This window comes from Corvus cornix, chromosome 8, assembly GCF_000738735.6.
Source record: "Corvus cornix cornix isolate S_Up_H32 chromosome 8, ASM73873v5, whole genome shotgun sequence".
Taxonomy (NCBI): domain Eukaryota; kingdom Metazoa; phylum Chordata; class Aves; order Passeriformes; family Corvidae; genus Corvus; species Corvus cornix.
Window position 1 is genome coordinate 1,536,653 of NC_046338.1, and position 18,257 is coordinate 1,554,909.

Sequence of the window (18,257 nt, forward strand, 5' to 3'; positions counted from 1 at the left end):
CCCCTCCTGTCAGGGACTTGTGCAGAGCCACAAGGTCCCCCCGGAGCCTCCTTTGCTCCAGCCTGAGCCCCTTCCCAGCTCCCTCAGGAATTCTCCTGGGGCTCCAGCCCCTTCCCAGCTCCCTCAGGAATTCTCCTGGGGCTCCAGCCCTTTCCCAGCTCCCTCAAGAATTCTCCTGGGGCTCCAGCCCCTTCCCAGCTCCCTCAGGAATTCTCCTGGGGCTCCAGCCCCTTCCCAGCTCCCTCAGCCTCTCCTGGGGCTCCAGCCCCCTCCCAGCTCCAGGACAAGCAGCAACTAAAACGATGTTTTTCCTTTCAGAGCATATTCGAAACGCTGCCGACTGAACACAAAAAGAAAGCCAACATCCTTCACTTCAGCTGGAGCTGTTGGAAGAAATCTCTCTGGAACCATCTCCTGCTCCTGCCAGAAGTTGTTTCCAGGGTGTGTGGGATGGTTCAGGGGGCAGAAATGGGGATCAGGGCTGAGTCCATCACTGTCCCTGCTGGTCCCTGTGCTGAGGAGGGAGTTGGTCCCCTCCCAGCTGGAGTTTTCCTGACCATCCAGCTGGAGCTTTCCCGACCATCCAGCTGGAGTTTTCCCGACCACCCAGCTGGAGCAGAGGGATTCCAAGCTGTTCCTGCCAACAGCAGCCGGTCTCCGACAAGCTTCTGACATTAGGCAGGCACAAGATTAAATAATTCTTTCCCTGCCAGATCTTTAACCATCGTTGGAAGCTCTAAATGAGGCTCTGAGTGCTCCTTTGCAGCCTGCTCTGGGTCTCCTGCCCACCTGGGGTGGTGTGTCCCAGATGGATTTGGGAGATCTAACGGAGAGCTGTTCCTTGGCTTTCCCATCCCCTCCATTCAGAGAATTCTAAAATCCCATTCACAGAACTCACGGAATTCTAAAATCCCACAATGGTTTGGGTTTGGATGGAGCTTAAAGCCCATCTCGTCCCACCCAGGGCATGGGACACCTTCCACCAGCCCAGGCTGCTCCTTCTCCTTTGCCAGGTGCTGGATCCATAGGGAAATGAGCTTCATTGCTGGAAAAGCTCTGGGAAAGTAGCACCGGGCAGGTTTGTGCTTGTCACCTGTCCCTAACTCTCCTCGTGGATTTGAAGGCACAAACGCTGCTTTTCAAGTGATTTTCAGGCATAGGAAATGAGCTTCATTTGCATCCCGAAAGGACCCATCCAGGACGATGGCAAAAGGGGGGAAAGGGCCGTTGTGTGTAAAAAAGGGTAAAAAAGGCCAGACAAGACCCTTTAATGAGCTCTGAACTGCACAGGTGGCACCGCCGTGACCTTTATCTCTCACAGGCCCCCAGACCTCGCTGGCCACGGCTTTTCATCACCATTCACAGCCCCCCCCGGGCTGTCCCTTCCTCCATCCCTCTGCATCCCTTGTTTTCCCATTCATTCCGTCCCAGCAGGACGCTGCATTATTCCAGGAGCCATCAAGGCTGTTTTGCAGCTTCCTAGGGAGAGGCTCTCAGCGCCCGGCCCTGCTCTGCTGCTGACAGCTCCGGCACAAGCAGCTCCTGACGGGGAGTCGGTAATTAGCGGCTCCCACAGACAATTCCCTATTTTTTGTTTGGGATCGTTAGCGAGCATAATGGCACCTGCCAAACCCGCGGTTCTCCAGCCACAAGGATGCTGTGGCTTTCCAGTTTGGCTCTTCCTGAAAGGGATTTGGGGGTTTTGGGGTCTTTTTGGTGTTCCTGGGGCTGTGTGCCAGTGCTGCAGTGTCCTTGTCAACAGCAGGATCTGGGCACTGGGTCAGGCGCTGAAATCCCGGTGTTTTATTCAGAAAAACCTGGATGCACACCCCAGATAGATTTAATTCAAACCTTGACACAAGTTGCTTTCCCAGCAGAAGGAAGATTGGAGGAATGGGATCCTTCCTCTTGCAGAAATTCCCACCAGAAACCTGCATTTTAATTCCCTTTTCTCCAACAGGGAACAGGACATCTGCAATATCCTTGGCAAAAGCAGGGCCTGGGTAAGGATTTGAAGGATGTATTGATCCCTTCTGTGCTTTAAAATCAGGGAATCATGGAATGGCCTGGGTGGGAAGGGACCTTAAAGATCACCTAGTTCCAAATCCCTGGCACAGGAAATGCTCTGAGCACAGCCCGGGATGCTGGAGGACTTTCTTGTCCCAGAAGCACACAGAAAACATGGATTTCAGTCCTTTCCCCTGGAGCTATAAAAGAAATGCCTCAAGGGGCAGTTTTACCTTTTTTTGTGCTTATTTAAAGGCAAACCCTTCCTCCAGCAGCCCCCACCAAAGCAGGTGTGGATTTCCCGGAAAAACCCAACTTTCTGTGTGTCCACCTCCATTGATCCCTCTTCCCCTCCAGCTTCCAGCTGCAAAGCCCACTGGCATCCCAGGACTTTTCCTCATGTGTCCCAAGATCAGTGATCCATTGTTCCCAAACTCCCAGGCAGGGAGGTGCCACCCAGGCTCTGTGGAATCCCTGGAAGTGTTGTCCCATCCCTGGAAGTGTCCCAGGCCAGGTTGGACAGAGCTTGGAGCACCCTGGGATAGTGAAAGGCATCCCTGCCCATGGCAGGGGGTGGAATGGGATGGGATTTAAGGTCCCGCCCAACCCAAACCATTCTGGGATTCTAAACATGAAAATCACTTTTTTTGCTGCTTCAAACATCAATCCCAGATTTTTTTAAAAAGGGGGAATTTAACTGGAGCTGCAAGTGACATGGCAAAGGAAAAATGACCCATTTGATTCATTTTCTTACATAAATGAGCTGCACTCCTGAATGCTCTTCAAAAGGAATCTGCAGGACCTTAATTTGTACTTCAGAAGCTGCACATGGTTCCTAAAATTGTTCGGTTCAAACTGAAAAGGCCTCTCCTGCTGAGTGTGAGGCCACGGCCAAAAAATCCCATTTCTCTGCAAAATGCCCAGATTCCCTGGGAATTGGCTCAGGATTGTTTGTGGCACAGGAACATTTCTGGAGAAGCAGCAACATTTTCCCTGTGAAGGAAACAGAAACTGTGCTGGGTCACTCCTGTGGCTGCTCTTGGGATGCTCCCAAATGCAATTCCACAGGTTCCTCTTCCCTCCCCGTGCCCAGGGGCAGGTGAGACCCTCTGGATGTGCCAGGCACTGAGCCCAGGAGTGGCGCTGGCTGGAGGAGACCCCTCAGGGCAGAGCTGAAGGTGAAGATCATCCTTTAAACCCGTTTTTCCCCCAGCACCTCTTCTCCCAGCGCAGATCCCGGCATGACCCTGTTCCCTACTTTCTCCCTGGTTCTTGGCAGGGCTTTCCCAGCTCTCCTGCCAAGATGCAGCTGGAGCCCAGGAGAGGCAGTGAGCAGACTCCCTACTCCAGACATTTTCAAGGACAGCTCCTGGAACAAAGGCCCTTCCAGCCCTCCCCGGGGTGACACCTGTGTCCCTTGCAGGGACAGTTGTTCTGGAATGAGTGGGAGCTTCTTCTGGCTCCGACAAAAATGTCCTTACCTTCCAAAATCCCCAGGCACTGCCCATTCCCACCTCCAGCTCAGCCAGGAATAAGCCAGGGACATTTTCCTCCTGTGGCTGGAAACAGCAATCCTCCATGGCTTGGGAAGGGCTCAGCTGTGGGAAACAACCTGACCTGAAGCTGAGGGAAAAAATAATGATGGAAAATAACTGGCCCCAGCTCCCAGTTTTCCCTCCCCGAGGCAGCTGCTGCCTGAGGGAGCGGCCGGAGCCGTAACCGGAGCCAGAGGCAGCAGATGGAGGGTTCAGGATATGCAGATTTTGGCCTTCTGTGGGAGCACAGCGAGATGACGAGCAGGATTGAATGTCCCTTCCATCAGGATGGAAATGCCAGCCTGGGAGGCAGTTTTAGGAATTATTTATGGAGCTGTGGCCTGCCCTGTGCTGTGGGTCAGCACCTGGATTTGCAGCACGCTCAGGAACGCTGGGATTGCAGATGGGGTGTGGAACGGATTCAATCCCTTGGTTCTACACTGATCACACCAAAATCTTCTCCTTTTGCTGAAGCAGCTCAGATTTGCTGCATTTCCTGCAGGATTTTTGCAGAGGAGATCCATTTGTTTTCCTGAGGAGCACCACCTGCTCTGGCCATTAGGAAAATCATGGGCTGGCAGCGGGAGGACAGGCTGGGCTCCCAAAGGAGGTGAAACCTGGGGATCTGCCAGTGTCCACTGAGGAAAGACCTCCTGCACATCTCCTAACTCCTGCATTCTCCCATTTCCCAGGAAAGCCTCCCCTGGTCCCTCAGCCCATCATTCCCATGGCTAATGCTCCCCCTGTCCTTATGGAACTACTGGGAAAGGACTGTGCAGGCTAAAATCAACCCCAGCTTTTTATTTCTTGGGAAAGATGATCTTCAAACACAACCAAATCATTTTTCTGGACCCTTCCATTAAAGGATCACTCCATTCTCCAGAGAACTGGGCTCTCCTGTCCCTTCCCAACAGCAGGAAGCGAATCCTAAATCCAGCATCCCCCACAGCTTTCCCCTGGAATGCTACAGGAACCTGCAGGTTTCTCTCCAATCACAGTGCCAAGTTTTGGTTCCTAACATAAAACAGGTTTTCATTCCTCACCCCACACAACATTTTGGAAACCAGAACAACAAATCTGTGTCACATCCAGCCCCACAAGAGCTAGGTCAGCAGCTTAACAAAAACCAGCAGTGGGGTTGTGTGTGTTAAGCTGGGCTTAAATTCACTCTTGCTTTGGTTTTTGCTATTGTCGGTTTTGCCCTTTTGGTTTTGTCTCTCTGAAGTCTGACAGAAATTTATTCTTTGGAATACACAATAAATTCATCCTTCTTGTCTCCTCAAAATAGATCTCTGAAAAGGCAGGTGTAGAAAAATATTTATGAACTAGGAAATTAAAAAAAAAAAAAAAAAAAAAAAAGCTTTGGCTTGCAAATAGGAGTGGGTTTGTTTTCCTGCTTATCCCAGAAAATCCAGACCTGGTTTTCCTCCCACCTGAGGCTTCCTGGCAGGGTCGTAGAGGCAAAGTGACTTCTCCAAGGCCATACAGGCAGGTTGGATCCCCCAAAATCCAAAATGCAGGCTCCTTGGATCAAATTCCTGTCTCTTCTCCCATGGAATCTTAGGAAAGAGCTTGGGAAGAGAGGTCAGTCTAAAAGCGCCCTGTTTGGAATCTTGTGTTCAACAATAAAATGTGGATGTTTCATTTTAAATACATCATTTTATCCAATTAACAGAGACACAGGAATTCAGATTCTCTTCCTGCAGTGCTGAGCCTTTCACTACTTGATCCATTCCTTCCAACCACGTCCAGGCTGACTCAGCGACACAGATCATTCCCAGGGAAATGGCACATTCCAGCTTTTCCCCCACATAAATATTTCAGGCCCCGGATCAGCTCACTCCCTGCTCTCTCACCCTTGGGGGCTCCAGGCGAAGCCTGAAACAGAACAAGCTGGAGAAGTCAGAAGAGGAAAAATGGGGAATGCATCAACACCTGGAAACACTTCAGGAATACTGAATTTGGGGATGATTATGTCACTTTTTCTCCGTGGCCTCCTGCCCTTTGGATGCAGCCATCCGGAACTGTGGAACATAGGGAACAGTGGCTTTAGGCTTGAGGCTGCTGTGGATAAACTCCTTGACATTTGCTGGGATGTGCTGGAGAACCGCCCCCTCCGTGAGCAGATCCGTGCTTTGGAGCTGACACATCCCCCTGGAACTTTCTGTCAGGAAAATGTCCCTTTCTCCCTTTTGCAGGGATGTTATCCCGAGGTAATAGAGGCTCCGCTCAGCGCTGCCTGGGAAAGCGTCATCCAAAGGCTCCGAGAATCCCTCTGAGGAAGTCAGGGAGAGAGCCCTGCTGGGCTGCCAGCCAGGGGAGCCAGGGAATGCCACCAGTGCCCCACTGCCCACCTCCCAAGCACCACTGGAGAAGGCCCTGAAAACTACGGAATCTTCTGCTAGGAAACACTCATCAAAACAACTCCTTGGGTTCGTTTTCTGTCGGCAAAGCCCACTGGATTGGGAATCACTGATGACAGTGGCATATTTGAGGTCACACTGAGCCGTGGTTTCTCCGTCCTGGGAGCTCCTGGAGAAGCTGCTGCCCTGGAAGTGGCTGCTGGAGCACGCGGAGTCACATTCCGACTCCTGGGGGGTTGGAAACATGGAATCAATTCCTAAAAAATCCCGTGGCTCTTCTTTTTCCAAGGCTTTGGTGACACTGATGTCTTCCAGCACGATCTCTGCCTCCAGGAGAAGAGGCTCAAATGACATTGGCTCGGGATGCTTGGCAAAGAGATGCTCCAGAGCTTCCGGCTGGAAGAAAAGAGAGATTTTAAAGCTCATTTATTATGGAACAGCTTTATTTCCCTATCCAGCCTCTGGTTTTATGGATCACAGAACCCAACACCAAAGGTCATTCCCAGGACCCTGGAATTTTGCCACATCAAGTTCACACAGCGTTTTTAAAGAATTTATAGTTGAAAATCCTCTACAACAAAATTTCCTTGACAGATTTAATCATTGATACATCAGCTGAAGTAGCTTTCCCTGCTAGGATTGGATTATCCAGGTCAAATCCAGCCTTTCCATAGGATTTTTGGAGCATTCCCACCTGAGTAGCAGCTGCTTGTTTGAACTGAGTGTGAGAAACACCTTTATTTGGGAGAAATGCAGGATTTACTGCTCCCTAATACATGCACGTATGCATTATCCACCAGGATGAACTGACAGCAGCACGAGAGCTCCAAGGATAATTCCCTTGTATTTCCTAATGGATTCCAAACAAAACAGAAGAAACCCAGGTTTTTTGTGCATTAACAAACCATGTTTTACAGCAGGGAAGCTGCCAAAATAATGAGGAAAATGTCAAAATACCTGGAGTAGTGGGAAATTAAAGAGTAAAACTCTTGGGCTCTACTCAGCCCAGACTCGCTGTTGGTGACATGTGGGCCCTGAATTTGGGGTTGGTCCCACACAAATCCATCACCTTCCCACACCAAAATGAACAGGGAGCTTTTGAACAATAACATTTTTTTCTCCTGCTGCCCCTGGTTTATCCCTAATGGAGGGGTTTGTATCCCTTTCCTCGGCGCAGCCCCTGCTCCATGGGCACCACAGCAAACGCAGATGAAACCCCTCACAGCCAAGGCCAGGGGTGTTTTGGCAAAGGCCACCATCTGTCACCTCTGCCACATCACTCATGAAGAGCTGGCAGATATTTATCATATCCAATGCATAATCCAGAGGCCTGGGAAATGGGAACCTCTGGATGGCGTGAACAGGGCTGGATTTCCACTGGAGGCACATGGACAGAGCAGGAACAAGAGCTGGGTAGGGGAAAGCAGCGGCCCCAGGGAAACACAAACCTGCTGGAAATTAACTCCTTGTGCCCACGAGCAGTTCTTGGGGTTGGGAACGTCCTCCCAGAACAGCTTCTTCATCCTGAAATGTCAGGGAAATGCTGGAGTTGGCACTGTTCCCATAGGGGCTGCACTGTGCAGGGAAGGAATCTCTGCAATTTTATTTATCCACAGCACTATGGCAATGAAATAATCATTGAGAGATTATAAATGGCCCCAATTTAATCCAAACCATAAAGAAGGGACATTCCAGGTGGCAGTTTGGGAAAATACAAAGGGTATGGTCTGTGCTGAATGAGCCCAACCCACAGGGCCTGAAGGGGCTCCAGGAGAGCTGCAGAGGGACTGGGGACAAGGCCTGGAGGGACAGGACACAGGGAATGGCTTCCCAGTGCCAGAGGGCAGGGCTGGATGGGATCTTGGGCAGGAATTGTTCCCTGGGAGGGTGGGGAGGCCCTGGCACAGGGTGCCCAGAGCAGCTGGGGCTGCCCCTGGATCCCTGGCAGTGCCCAAGGCCAGGCTGGACACTGGGGCTGGGAGCAGCCTGGGACAGTGGGAGGTGTCCCTGGGGTGGCACTGGATGGGATTTAAGGTCCCTTCCCACCCAAACCAGTCTGGAACTCTGTGACACCAGTTCAGCAGAGTGGCACCAGTGCAGCTGCACCACCTGGACCTTTGGATAACAAGGAACAAGGTACCTTGGATGTGAAACCAGCAACGCTCCCAGCAGCAACACTGAGGTGGAAAAAACAATTGGCAGAACCACGTGGAGGCTGCCATTATTCCCAGTTTCAAATCCACCTGGAAATAAAGGAGTTCAGCTATTAATGCAGCAAAATAATTTTTCTGTGAGCAAATAGTTTGCAACAGGGAAATAACAAACAGTAGAAACAACAGCTTAGATGGGGAAACAACCTTGAGCAACAGTTTTATTGCACACGGACAAACCTTTCCCTTGGGAATAAATAGACAAAAAGGAATTATTTTAAACAGGAATTTAATCCCTCACTCAGCTCAGCCCACAGAGAGTTTTCAAATTAAAGCTGAAGCCTGTTCACTGTTTGTAGGTACACTACAATGACTTTAGCACATTTTTTTTCTGGTGAGACAGAGACTTTTGCATTTAAAGGTCACTTCGACTTCATAAAAGACATGGAAAAAGATCCTGTCAGTCACCTTTGGCAAACTGATCCGTGGCTCTGGCTTTGCCAACTCCTCCAGCAAACACAGGGTACAGGCTGAACTGGTACTTCTCAATCAGGATAAAGTGATCTGGAAAGGGGAAATCAGCCTTTGGAATCCACTGGCATCCAACTTTTAAACAATTCCCTCCACAGAGGCTCTGGTCACACACCCGAGTTCAGATCAGCCCAGAGAGGGCAATAATGCATCCATCTTTTATAGATGCCTACCTCAGTATCCCAAGATTAAAACGATTAATCCAGCATTATTCTGTCGTGGAATGAACACCTTATGGAGCTACTGCGATAATGTCTAAGGATAAAGTCAAAATGCAAAGAAAATGCACACATTGATTTGAATAATTAGCTGGTGTGTTCAATATTCCAGAACTAATTTTATTGTATTGCCACAAAATGAACTCGCTCCAGAGCTTCACTCTCTGTTAAACTGATTATTAATGCAACAGTCAATCCTCTAATGAGCATCAAAATTTGGTTTATTGGTCCTTACAATGAAAGTCATTAGAAACAGGAAGGGGGAACAAGGGCTCAGAGCTCAGAAATTCTACATTTTTTCTGTTCCACACCAATTAACATAATAAATTTTATTTCCAAGCACACGCTCACCATAAATAAAATATTTCCTGAGATTTGGAGGAACTCGCAGCCATTTCATCTCCTCCTCTTTGTTGAGGTTCTTCCACTCAATCACAAAGGATGTTACCTCAGGGATGTGGGGGGACAGAGTCCAAACCACAACCACACAGGTGCTGTTCACCAGGTAAGCGCTCAGGGATTGCACAGCATCCACTGGGAAAACAGGAAAAACACCTGGGATCCACATCCTATAAACTGCACCACTGCTAAAGCTCCACCACTTTATCACTCTCACGATCTTCTCTATGATAAAGCCACAGCAGCAGAGAGATTTTTCTTTAAGTCACCAAAATTTGGGTTGCACTAAACCAGTCCCAAGCACTAAACAGATCAAGTTTCTTACAGACATGAAATATCCCAATTCTCACCTGCAGTTCCTTAATTACCCTTAACCAAAAAATTAACAGCTCCTGAATTCTCAAGAATAAATTCAGCAGAGTGCAGCCAAATCCAGGAACTGCTGCTTAGGAAGTTGAGCAGGAATTGCTGCTCAGGAAGTCTGAGGACTCTGTACCCTGGCAGCCCAAAACAAGGCCACATTTCATTCTGGAAACAACAAAATATTCCCCAGCAGGAATGTTGGGTGTTCCCAAATCAAAGGAGATGGAAGATCAGTTCTCCAGCAGGATTTAATTGTTCTTTGATTAAGTGCTTTATATTTTATTAGAAAAGGGAAGACAGCCCAGAGGCAGACAACTCATTTCCCAGCCCAAAAATCATCAGGATTTTCATGATGGAAATTTCAGTTTTCCAACAGCTCTGTTGGTGCTGAATGTATCCCCATAAAATATTCTTTCTCCTACCAGAGGGAATTTTATCCCAAAGAAAGCTTTCCCCATGAACATCACAAGGATTCCCAGCATTTTCCACATCCCACTTGTTGCTGCTCTTACCTGTGCTCATTTGCTGGGATAGAGTTAAATTAGAATTAACTGCAGAAATTCCAACAGAATTCATGGCTAAAATGGTGATGGTGTGTGTTGGCTCAATCCATGGAAAGGACCAGGTGGTGCCATGATCCACGTATTCCTCCCAGGAGGGGTTTCCTGGGATCTGGTGCTTTATGATGTATCTGCTCACGCTGCACAACGAGTGATTCTCCATCAGGGGCTGCAGCAATTAATAACTGGGCATTAATTCCTGAATTCCTTCCCTACTCCCTGATTCCCTGAGTGGGAAGCTCCAATTTTAAGGAAACAGGACTCAGTAAGATATTCTGACTCCTGGCCTTTTAGCCAAGGACTGGAGTCCTTTGAAAGACTTCATTTCCTGTGTCCCACTCTGAGAGCTGACCCTTATTCCCTCTTTTCCCAGCAAAGGGAAGTGAAGGACAAGGAAAGCCAAACTTTAGGATTCCCACAGGAATTCCCTGTTTTACACATTTTTCAGAGTTCAAACCCCAGAGCAGCACATGAGCAAACAGGAATCCCAGAATTACCCAGAATTACCACCAGGATTCACCTCTTGCCTCTAGGATGAGCCAAGAAATTGTCAGGAACACAGAAAAAGGCAAATCCCAAATTCCCACAAGCACTGACGGCCTGAGTTTGCCTCATGTGCGTGTCAGACTCCCTTTCTGGCAATTCCACCTGGATTTAGGATCAAAGGGAAAGCCCCAAATGCAGCTGCTCCCACCTTCCACACAAGTGTAACATTCCTCTGCTTCCTTGCTGGATCCTCAGAAATGATTCTCCAAAATTCAGGGCCGTGCAAAGGAGCTGCAAAACGACAATTTGGGAAGGACAGTCACACCTGAGTCTGGAAAATCCCAGCCCTCAGGATGTCCCTGGAAGCACAGACCTCTGATGTCCTGCACGAGGGTTTGGGCTGCTCTGCTCCAGTCGCTCCAGAATCCAGATCCATCCAATTCCCTGCACCGCACCTGCACCACGTATTCCACACAAAGCTGCTCAACTTTTATCACAGCTGAGCTGCCTGTGGAGTTTGGGACTTCATAAAGCTGGGAGAGAAGGCAAAAAAAGTCAGAGTGAGAACAGGAGGATGTTTAGGCAGCTCTTGGAGTCAAAATTCCTGAAAATGAATCCAGTGAGGAAGTGGGGTTATGAGGAATATTCCTTTGCTAGACACTGTGATTTCCTCCATGGATAAATTCCATAAAAAGCAGCTCCACACTACAGGCCAGCAATGCAATGATCCCTGCTCCCATCCAAATGAAACAGACACTACCTGCCATGGAATCCCTTCCCTGTTCCCTGCATTCCAGCGGATCTGGAAGGTCAGATCCCTGTTGGCAAAGACAGGCTTGGTCCAGCTCACGTTCAGCAGCCCCACGTTCCTGGTGAGTTCTGCTCCCACGTTGGAAGGGGGGAGAGGCTTTACTGGAAAATGGAAAGATTGAGAAATGACTGCAGTGTCTGCACTGACAATTCCCATTAAATCAAAGCATGGATTACTTTTCCTTGTCCCAAGAGTGGCAGGTAACACACGGCCTCTGCTATTCCAAGGAAAGCAGGACTGTGCTGGAAACACAGAATCCATGGGAATGTTTCCACGGATTTCACTTTCATTTAAAGCAAAACAGATTATTTTGGTGCTGGCACCTGGTGCCTGCCCTGGGATAAAGAGCAAAAGACAGAGCCTTGCAATAAATTTAGAGGTTTAGGTTGGATATTTGGGAAAATTTCTCCATGGAAAGGGTGGTCAGGCATTGGAACAGCTGCCCAGGGCAGTGCTGAGTCCCCATTCCAGGAGGGATTTAAAATCCATATGGATGTGGCACTTGGGGACATGGTCAGTGGTGGCCTTGGCACCCGGGCATGGTTGAACTCCATGGTCTCCAGGGGCTTTTCCAACCTTAGCAATTCCACAATTCCATTATCCTAATGGGGTCAGCCCTGCAGAAAGCAGCAGCTCCTGTAAAGCTGGTGACAGACACTGTGCAGTGATTAATGGAAATGGTTTTATTTTATTAATTGGAAATTCCCCCCAAATCCAGCTCCTCCAGAACAGGAATCTCCCAAAGCCCGTGACTGTTAAGCAAGCCAAGTTGGAATAACTTATTTTGGATAATCAGATGTGAAAGAGGAGAAAAAAAACAAAAAAAAAAAAAAATTTCATTTTGGATGGTGCTAGAACGGGTTTGTTTTGGTTTACTACAAAACAGAGCACACTGCATTCAGGATAAATCATTCTATTCGTTGTCACCACATAAAAAATGCATTTCATAATTAAATAACTAATTTATTTCATAATTATATGACTCTAACTTATTTAATGTAGCACCTCTAGGGTCCAGCTGCCTTGTTTGCTCTCACCTATGTTCACATTTGTGCCCAAAAGATACCCAGTGAATACTCTGTCACAGAGCAGATGAGAAGAGGTGATTTGCACATTTTGGTGCACCCAAACAGTGCTCCTGCCTCTTGTTTTCATCCAAATTTAAGTGCTCTGTGTGTCACAAAACTTTGCAGTAGCAGGAAAGAGCATGGGCAGTGGCCATGATTTTAAATGGATATATGACAGCGTAAACAATACACTGTACTGGAGTAGAAACTTAATTAATTGAAGACAAATTAGTCTGAAAAATTAAATAACCAAACCCTTAAAAATAAGCTCCATTTTTCAATATAACACTTGCATTTTCTGTAGAGGGAATAACAGGCAAGAGTGGATGTTTCATTTACAAACTGCTCCTGTGCCAAGCTAAATGTATGGAAATAACATTTAATCCCATTTGGTTTTTAAGGTAATATCAAAACTCTCATGTTTTTATTTAAAGCCTGTGGAAAAGTACTCTCCCTACACCATGGAAAATCCAGGGGCACAAGGGAAGAGAGATTCATGGATCTCGACCTACCCACATCTGCTGGAATGACACAAGTTGGGGAGGATTCCAGTGTTCCCAGGAAGTGCTCAAACTCTATCCACATGGTATATCCAGATAAAAGGAAAATAGGCTGGAATGTGCACTCGTAGGAATGATTCCTCTGCAAATGGCATTCCTTCACCTCTGAGTTTGGAGATGGGCTTGGAAAGTCAGAGCAATAAATTTGGCTCCTTAAAAGAGGGGAAAAAACCACATTCAGTTGCTACATTGCAAGTGTAAGTCTGGAGGGAACTAAAAGAACTGGTGGCACTGGAAGCAGCCTGGGATTTTGAGGATTATTTGGATCTTGAAGCTGAATCTGCATGGAATGGATAATTAACACTCCAGTGTCACTGCTCAAAGCTTTGGCTCCGGAAAAAGCAGGACATGGAGGCTCTTCCCACTGCGAAAAGTTTTGGTGTGACAAAAAGCAACAGGTACAGCAGCTCCAAATCCTCATCAATTGTGGCATTTTAGGTATTGGCAATAAACACAGCAAGGCAAATCTGCCAAGAATTGACTCCAGTCAGGAATGACTTCCAAAATCCCAACTGGCAACCAGAGGGAAGCTGCCACGCAGACCAGTCAGACCCAGAGAGGTCTCCAGGAGATGGAAATCCCATAAAAACATCAACTCTGGATTAAAAATCCCACGTCCAGTTACCACAGCTGGCAACAGAAGAGAGGAGCCCTGGATTCTGGATGAAATGGAACTGGATACGTTCTTGGAGTGGGAAGGTTTCAGATTTCTCCTCAGACTCGTGAGGAGAGGGCCAGAGAGGGCGTGCGTTACTCAGCTGAACCACCAGAGTTACTCTTGGTTGAAGTCTCCTCTTCCTGTCTCCAGGATTAAAGCAGTGCCTGGTGCTTTGGAGGTTGGGATTGGCATTCCCTGCTCCCTCAGGATGATCCCACAGGAGCTGTTTCTCTTGGCAGCACCGACTGCAGAGGAAGACGTAGTAACAACCCAAGCAAAACAAAACCCCAGCAGCCAAAGCATCACACACAGCACAGCAGCGCTGCACTCCAGCTCCAAAATGGAACAGCAGCAGGAATTTGATTGCATTTTCGTCTTTCAGGTCTTACTCTGAACAAATAACCACAGAAATAAGAACAAAAAGAAGGATTGGCAGCATCTGGGAAGGATTTGCAGGCAGTGTGAATGTCACTGTTTGATCGAGCAGGAACACTAACAAATCTACACATTATCACCTCCTACTAGAAAATTACATTTTTAGCTAAACCTGAACAGTGAAGAAGTGGGAATACAAGCCATGATGAGCAGCATGGGGTTTATTCCCAGCTCCCTGCCCAGCAGTGCACTCATTATATCCATATTTGTGAAGGCAGTTCAAGCAAAAGCTACCTCAGCACTCGGCCAGGCATTAATCCTGCCCCAAAAGCCTCCACTTGAACTTTCCAGCATTCCAGTTATTCCTTTAGTCCACAAAACCGTGAGAAATATTTCACCTGGGCACCAGCATAATTCAAAACTCCAGTCCACCTCCACCAGAGAAGACAGGCTGGCTTCCCAAAGGATTAAGCCCTCAGAGCTGATGGAAGCTGTTTGCCAAAATTTCTGCATCTCCAGCCCAGCAGAGCAGTAAAATTATGGATTTCTGTCTCAGGAAGGGTTGTCTGTCTGTCTGTCTGTCTGAGTGGTTCTAGGAAGCTCTCAAGCTCAATACATCAGGGGTGGAATGGGATGAGCTTTGAGGTCCCTCCCAACCCAAACCAGTCTGGGATTCTGGGAATTGCTGCAGTCGAAGCTGCTGCCTCACAAAGCAATATTCCCTTTGTGAGCTAAGGTCTGATTCTCTAAGCAAGATTTTTTTCCATCTTGGAATGAATTTATTTCATCCTCTATTTTTATCTATCTGTACATAGGAAAAAAAGTACAGAATTACAGAAAAATCAAAGACTGAGTGGAGACCTCAGGAGGTCTCAAGTCCTATCTCAGACTAAGAGCAGGGTTAAATTCAAATCACATGGAGCTGCCCAGGGTCCCATCCAGCTGGGATCTGAGAGTCTCCAAGAACAGGGATTCTACAGCTCCCCCAGGCCAGACATTCCCACTGGGAATGGGCTTTTCCCTTATTTCCTTACAACTTGGAGATAAGAGCAACTGGAATAATTTTTGTAACTGCTGCAAGCAAACTGCTTGAAGAGAACTGCCTCCCAAACTGTTTGCAAAATGCTGAAAAACCTTATAAATATGATCTGTTACATACTCAGGTATCTCTGGTTCCCTTCCTGCACACAGAATAAATCCTCCTTAAAGAATCTGTTCATTTTATAAGTACATTTATCCAGAATTCTTTGATGCAGTAATATTTTGAGGAATGCTTTCCAAGCATAAAAAGAGAATTAAAATCCATCCATACCTGTAATATCTTAACTGCAAACTCCCCAGGAGCAAGGTGGTTGGGTTTGCAGACCATCTGCAAGTCATTTTAGTTAAGTATCCATCAGTCTCACAGGAGATATTAAAATCCATGTCTAATTAAAAGACATTAAAAGCTTAATTAATGAGACACAATGGTTGCTACAAAAAAACCCCAAAGGCAATAATAAATGGAGTTTCAATGGAAATATTCCATCCTCACTAGGAAAATGCCCCAAAAGGAGAATGGAAAATCCTCTGGAATCTTACCTACTACATATAATTCAGCGTATCTATGGTGACATTCCCTACTTTGGTGACAACAGTACAAAGCGTTATAGAAGAAACTTCCTCTAGGTTTGGTTGCTTTCAAGTTGAAAAGAGTAACTTTGCTTACACGATTGTTCACAAGAGAATATTGGCTGGCTGGGATTTCTTCTGCTAAATTCAGCCACCAAACCACCTCCTGGGCCTCTACAGGCTTGCTTTTGTTTTTATAGATGCACAGAAATGAAATGTTGGAGCCAGCACTGGTCAGGGTCTTGGGAGGGAAGTACAGGACTTGAGCTGCACAAAAAGGGGGGAAAAGGGGAAGGAATCCATTGAGATTTGAAACTGAAGCAAAAAACATAGAGCATTTGTCAATAAATTATTATTATTATTAATTATTATTATTATTAGTCTAGTTGTATTTCTAGCTTTCCTACTTCTTAATCCCTGTGAACAACTACAGGTGCAGAAATGAGCCTTGGAGTGTCTCCCTCCACAACTGAAGTTTCTAAACTCTGATTAAAATAATCTTCAATATCCCCAGGCTACACAAAAGGAAAAAAAGGTGAAAAAGATCCATTGAGACTCAAAATTGAACCAAAAAACCATAAACATATTTGTCAATAGAAAAATATCATTATTATTATTGTTATCATCATCCAGTTTTATTTCTAACTCTCCTACTTCTTAATCACTATGAACAAGAGCAGAAATGAGCCTTGTACTGTCTCCCTGCACACCTGAAGTTTCTAAACTCTGATTCAAATAATCTTTAATATCCCCAGGCAAATCTGAATTAAATGAGCAGAAAATCACTGGAGGGTGCAGTGCAAGCAATACACAGCAGCACAAGGGGAACATAATAAAATTAATCAATCTTTTCAGGAGTTGCTGTTCCTCCTCCTCCTCCTGAAGTCAGCAGGAGATTAAAGTCTCAAAACCTGGTTTTACACTGCAATTAACACCAAATTGTAGCAGTAGTACAATCCAGGCTTAAAGACACTGAATTTTCCAAGGATTTAAAGATGTGTGAGCTCAGCCCCCATCACTCAGGGATTCAGGGAAGCTACAGGTGGAGCTGGAACGGAGCTGTTTGCAAAGATCACCCAAAGCCAGCCTGAAAATCCTTTAAAGGTGAGGTTTGCTTCCCATACTGAGGAACCAAGCAGAGATTTTTAGGATTTCCCCCAAATTTCCCTTTCTCAGGCAGCAAAACAGATTTAGGATCTGTTGTTGAAGGTTTTATTAGAAAAAAAGCTCTTTTTCCAAGGTTTAGTTCTTTCCTTGGAACTTGGTTTAAGCCCACAACACAAAAGTTTAACACAGAGCACAGGTGCCCATGTAAAGGCCCAGGAAAAGCACAGAGTTCAGAGAATTCCTGTGACAGCACAGACCAAAATATTCCCAGGTGGGGAATATTTAAGCAGAGTGTGGAAAAATACAAAATAATCAGAAAGTCAGTTTTGCACAGGGCTCAGCATTGCAAACCAAGCTGGACTATATAAAAAGTACATTTCATTTTGCTCTGGGCCTTTAGTTCAGCTACAAAACCAAAACCAGAGGTGAGAGAAAGCATTAGGAGAAAAATCTTGAATTGAGGAGAGGTTCAGTGCTGCCAACTGAAATTGGATGGAAAAGCTCTGAGGCAAAGAGCTGTTTCTGGGTCTGAAGAGGGGCTGGTGAGGGAGTGACAGCCACGGAGGTGTGTTCTCCAGAGCCCCTAACGCCAGCCTGGCACAGGGGAGGAGCTGAGCCTCAGGCAAAGCCAGCCAGGGAGGGCAGAAGGGGAAAAGCTCCCACAGGATTTTTCATCCCAACTCATGTTCTCCAATACCAAATCCACTAAACAAACTGGGAAATCAGTTTTATTCCAAAAGCCTGCAGGTGTCCTACCTCCCAAAGTGGGGTTGTAGGGTGTGCTCCAGTCACTCCAGAACCCTGGACCACGGAGATTCCTGCTCCTCACTTGCACTGAGGATGGAGAGTCAAGTAGGGCACTGTCTATGGCCACTGAGGTTTCCAGAGCAACCTGAAGCATCTGTTGGATTATCAAAATCCATTATTGTTGTAAAATGAAACAGGAAAAGAGACAGAGGGAAGCAAAACAAATAATCTATAAAGTCAGAATTCTCCTCATGCCTTCTCTTTAAACTCAGTTTTTGGGAGTGCTGAGTAAATCGATTTACTCCTTAAGAGACAGGAGATAATGTCCTCCTATTCTACACAAGGATTTTCTAGGTTTTTAGGTAGCAAGTTGGATTAAAAAGCTTTCTCCTTTAAATTTACTGTCAATCTGAGAGTGGTAGAAGTTGCATAACTGTGGAAAACAAGTTGTATCATTATGGATTGCTAATTAACAGCTGCTTGTTATTCCAGAGCTATTTGCGTGGTAGAACAGAAAAGAACCCTATTTATACAAAACTTATAAATATTAAACATAGATGTGTTACAGAACATACAGAGTGCAGAAAGAAAATGGCTTTAGACGTCACAGAATCCAGGATTTCATCCAAAGAGAAAAATGGGAGTTTGTTTGTAAGACCCAGCAGGAGATGGGGCTTCTCTCAGTGTTTACAGATGCCCAGTCCAGCTT

At 46.6% G+C, this 18,257-nt stretch overlaps 1 protein-coding gene across 6 annotated transcripts in view; it reads right to left on the bottom strand.

Annotated features, from left to right (window-relative positions):
- Nucleotides 1-2,717: 2,717 nt before the first annotated feature.
- Nucleotides 2,718-18,257, bottom strand: part of LEPR (leptin receptor) — a 29,426-nt gene continuing 13,886 nt past the window's right edge. For 3 of the 6 annotated variants that reach the window (XM_039556436.1, XM_019291652.3, XM_010408723.4), the window contains exons 7-19: nucleotides 17,558-17,702; nucleotides 15,665-15,961; nucleotides 15,396-15,510; nucleotides 13,003-13,202; nucleotides 11,373-11,524; nucleotides 10,986-11,145; nucleotides 10,821-10,903; nucleotides 10,079-10,295; nucleotides 9,156-9,338; nucleotides 8,524-8,619; nucleotides 8,046-8,148; nucleotides 7,354-7,429; nucleotides 2,718-6,301 (exon numbers count right to left, since the gene is read on the bottom strand). In XM_039556436.1, the coding sequence (XP_039412370.1) occupies nucleotides 5,519-6,301; nucleotides 7,354-7,429; nucleotides 8,046-8,148; nucleotides 8,524-8,619; nucleotides 9,156-9,338; nucleotides 10,079-10,295; nucleotides 10,821-10,903; nucleotides 10,986-11,145; nucleotides 11,373-11,524; nucleotides 13,003-13,202; nucleotides 15,396-15,510; nucleotides 15,665-15,961; nucleotides 17,558-17,702 (2,610 nt within the window). In that variant the 3' untranslated portion in view covers nucleotides 2,718-5,518. The remainder of the gene's footprint in view (nucleotides 6,302-7,353; nucleotides 7,430-8,045; nucleotides 8,149-8,523; nucleotides 8,620-9,155; nucleotides 9,339-10,078; nucleotides 10,296-10,820; nucleotides 10,904-10,985; nucleotides 11,146-11,372; nucleotides 11,525-13,002; nucleotides 13,203-15,395; nucleotides 15,511-15,664; nucleotides 15,962-17,557; nucleotides 17,703-18,257) is intronic. The other 3 variants (XR_005602532.1, XR_005602531.1, XM_010408724.4) reach the window with 3 other exon arrangements.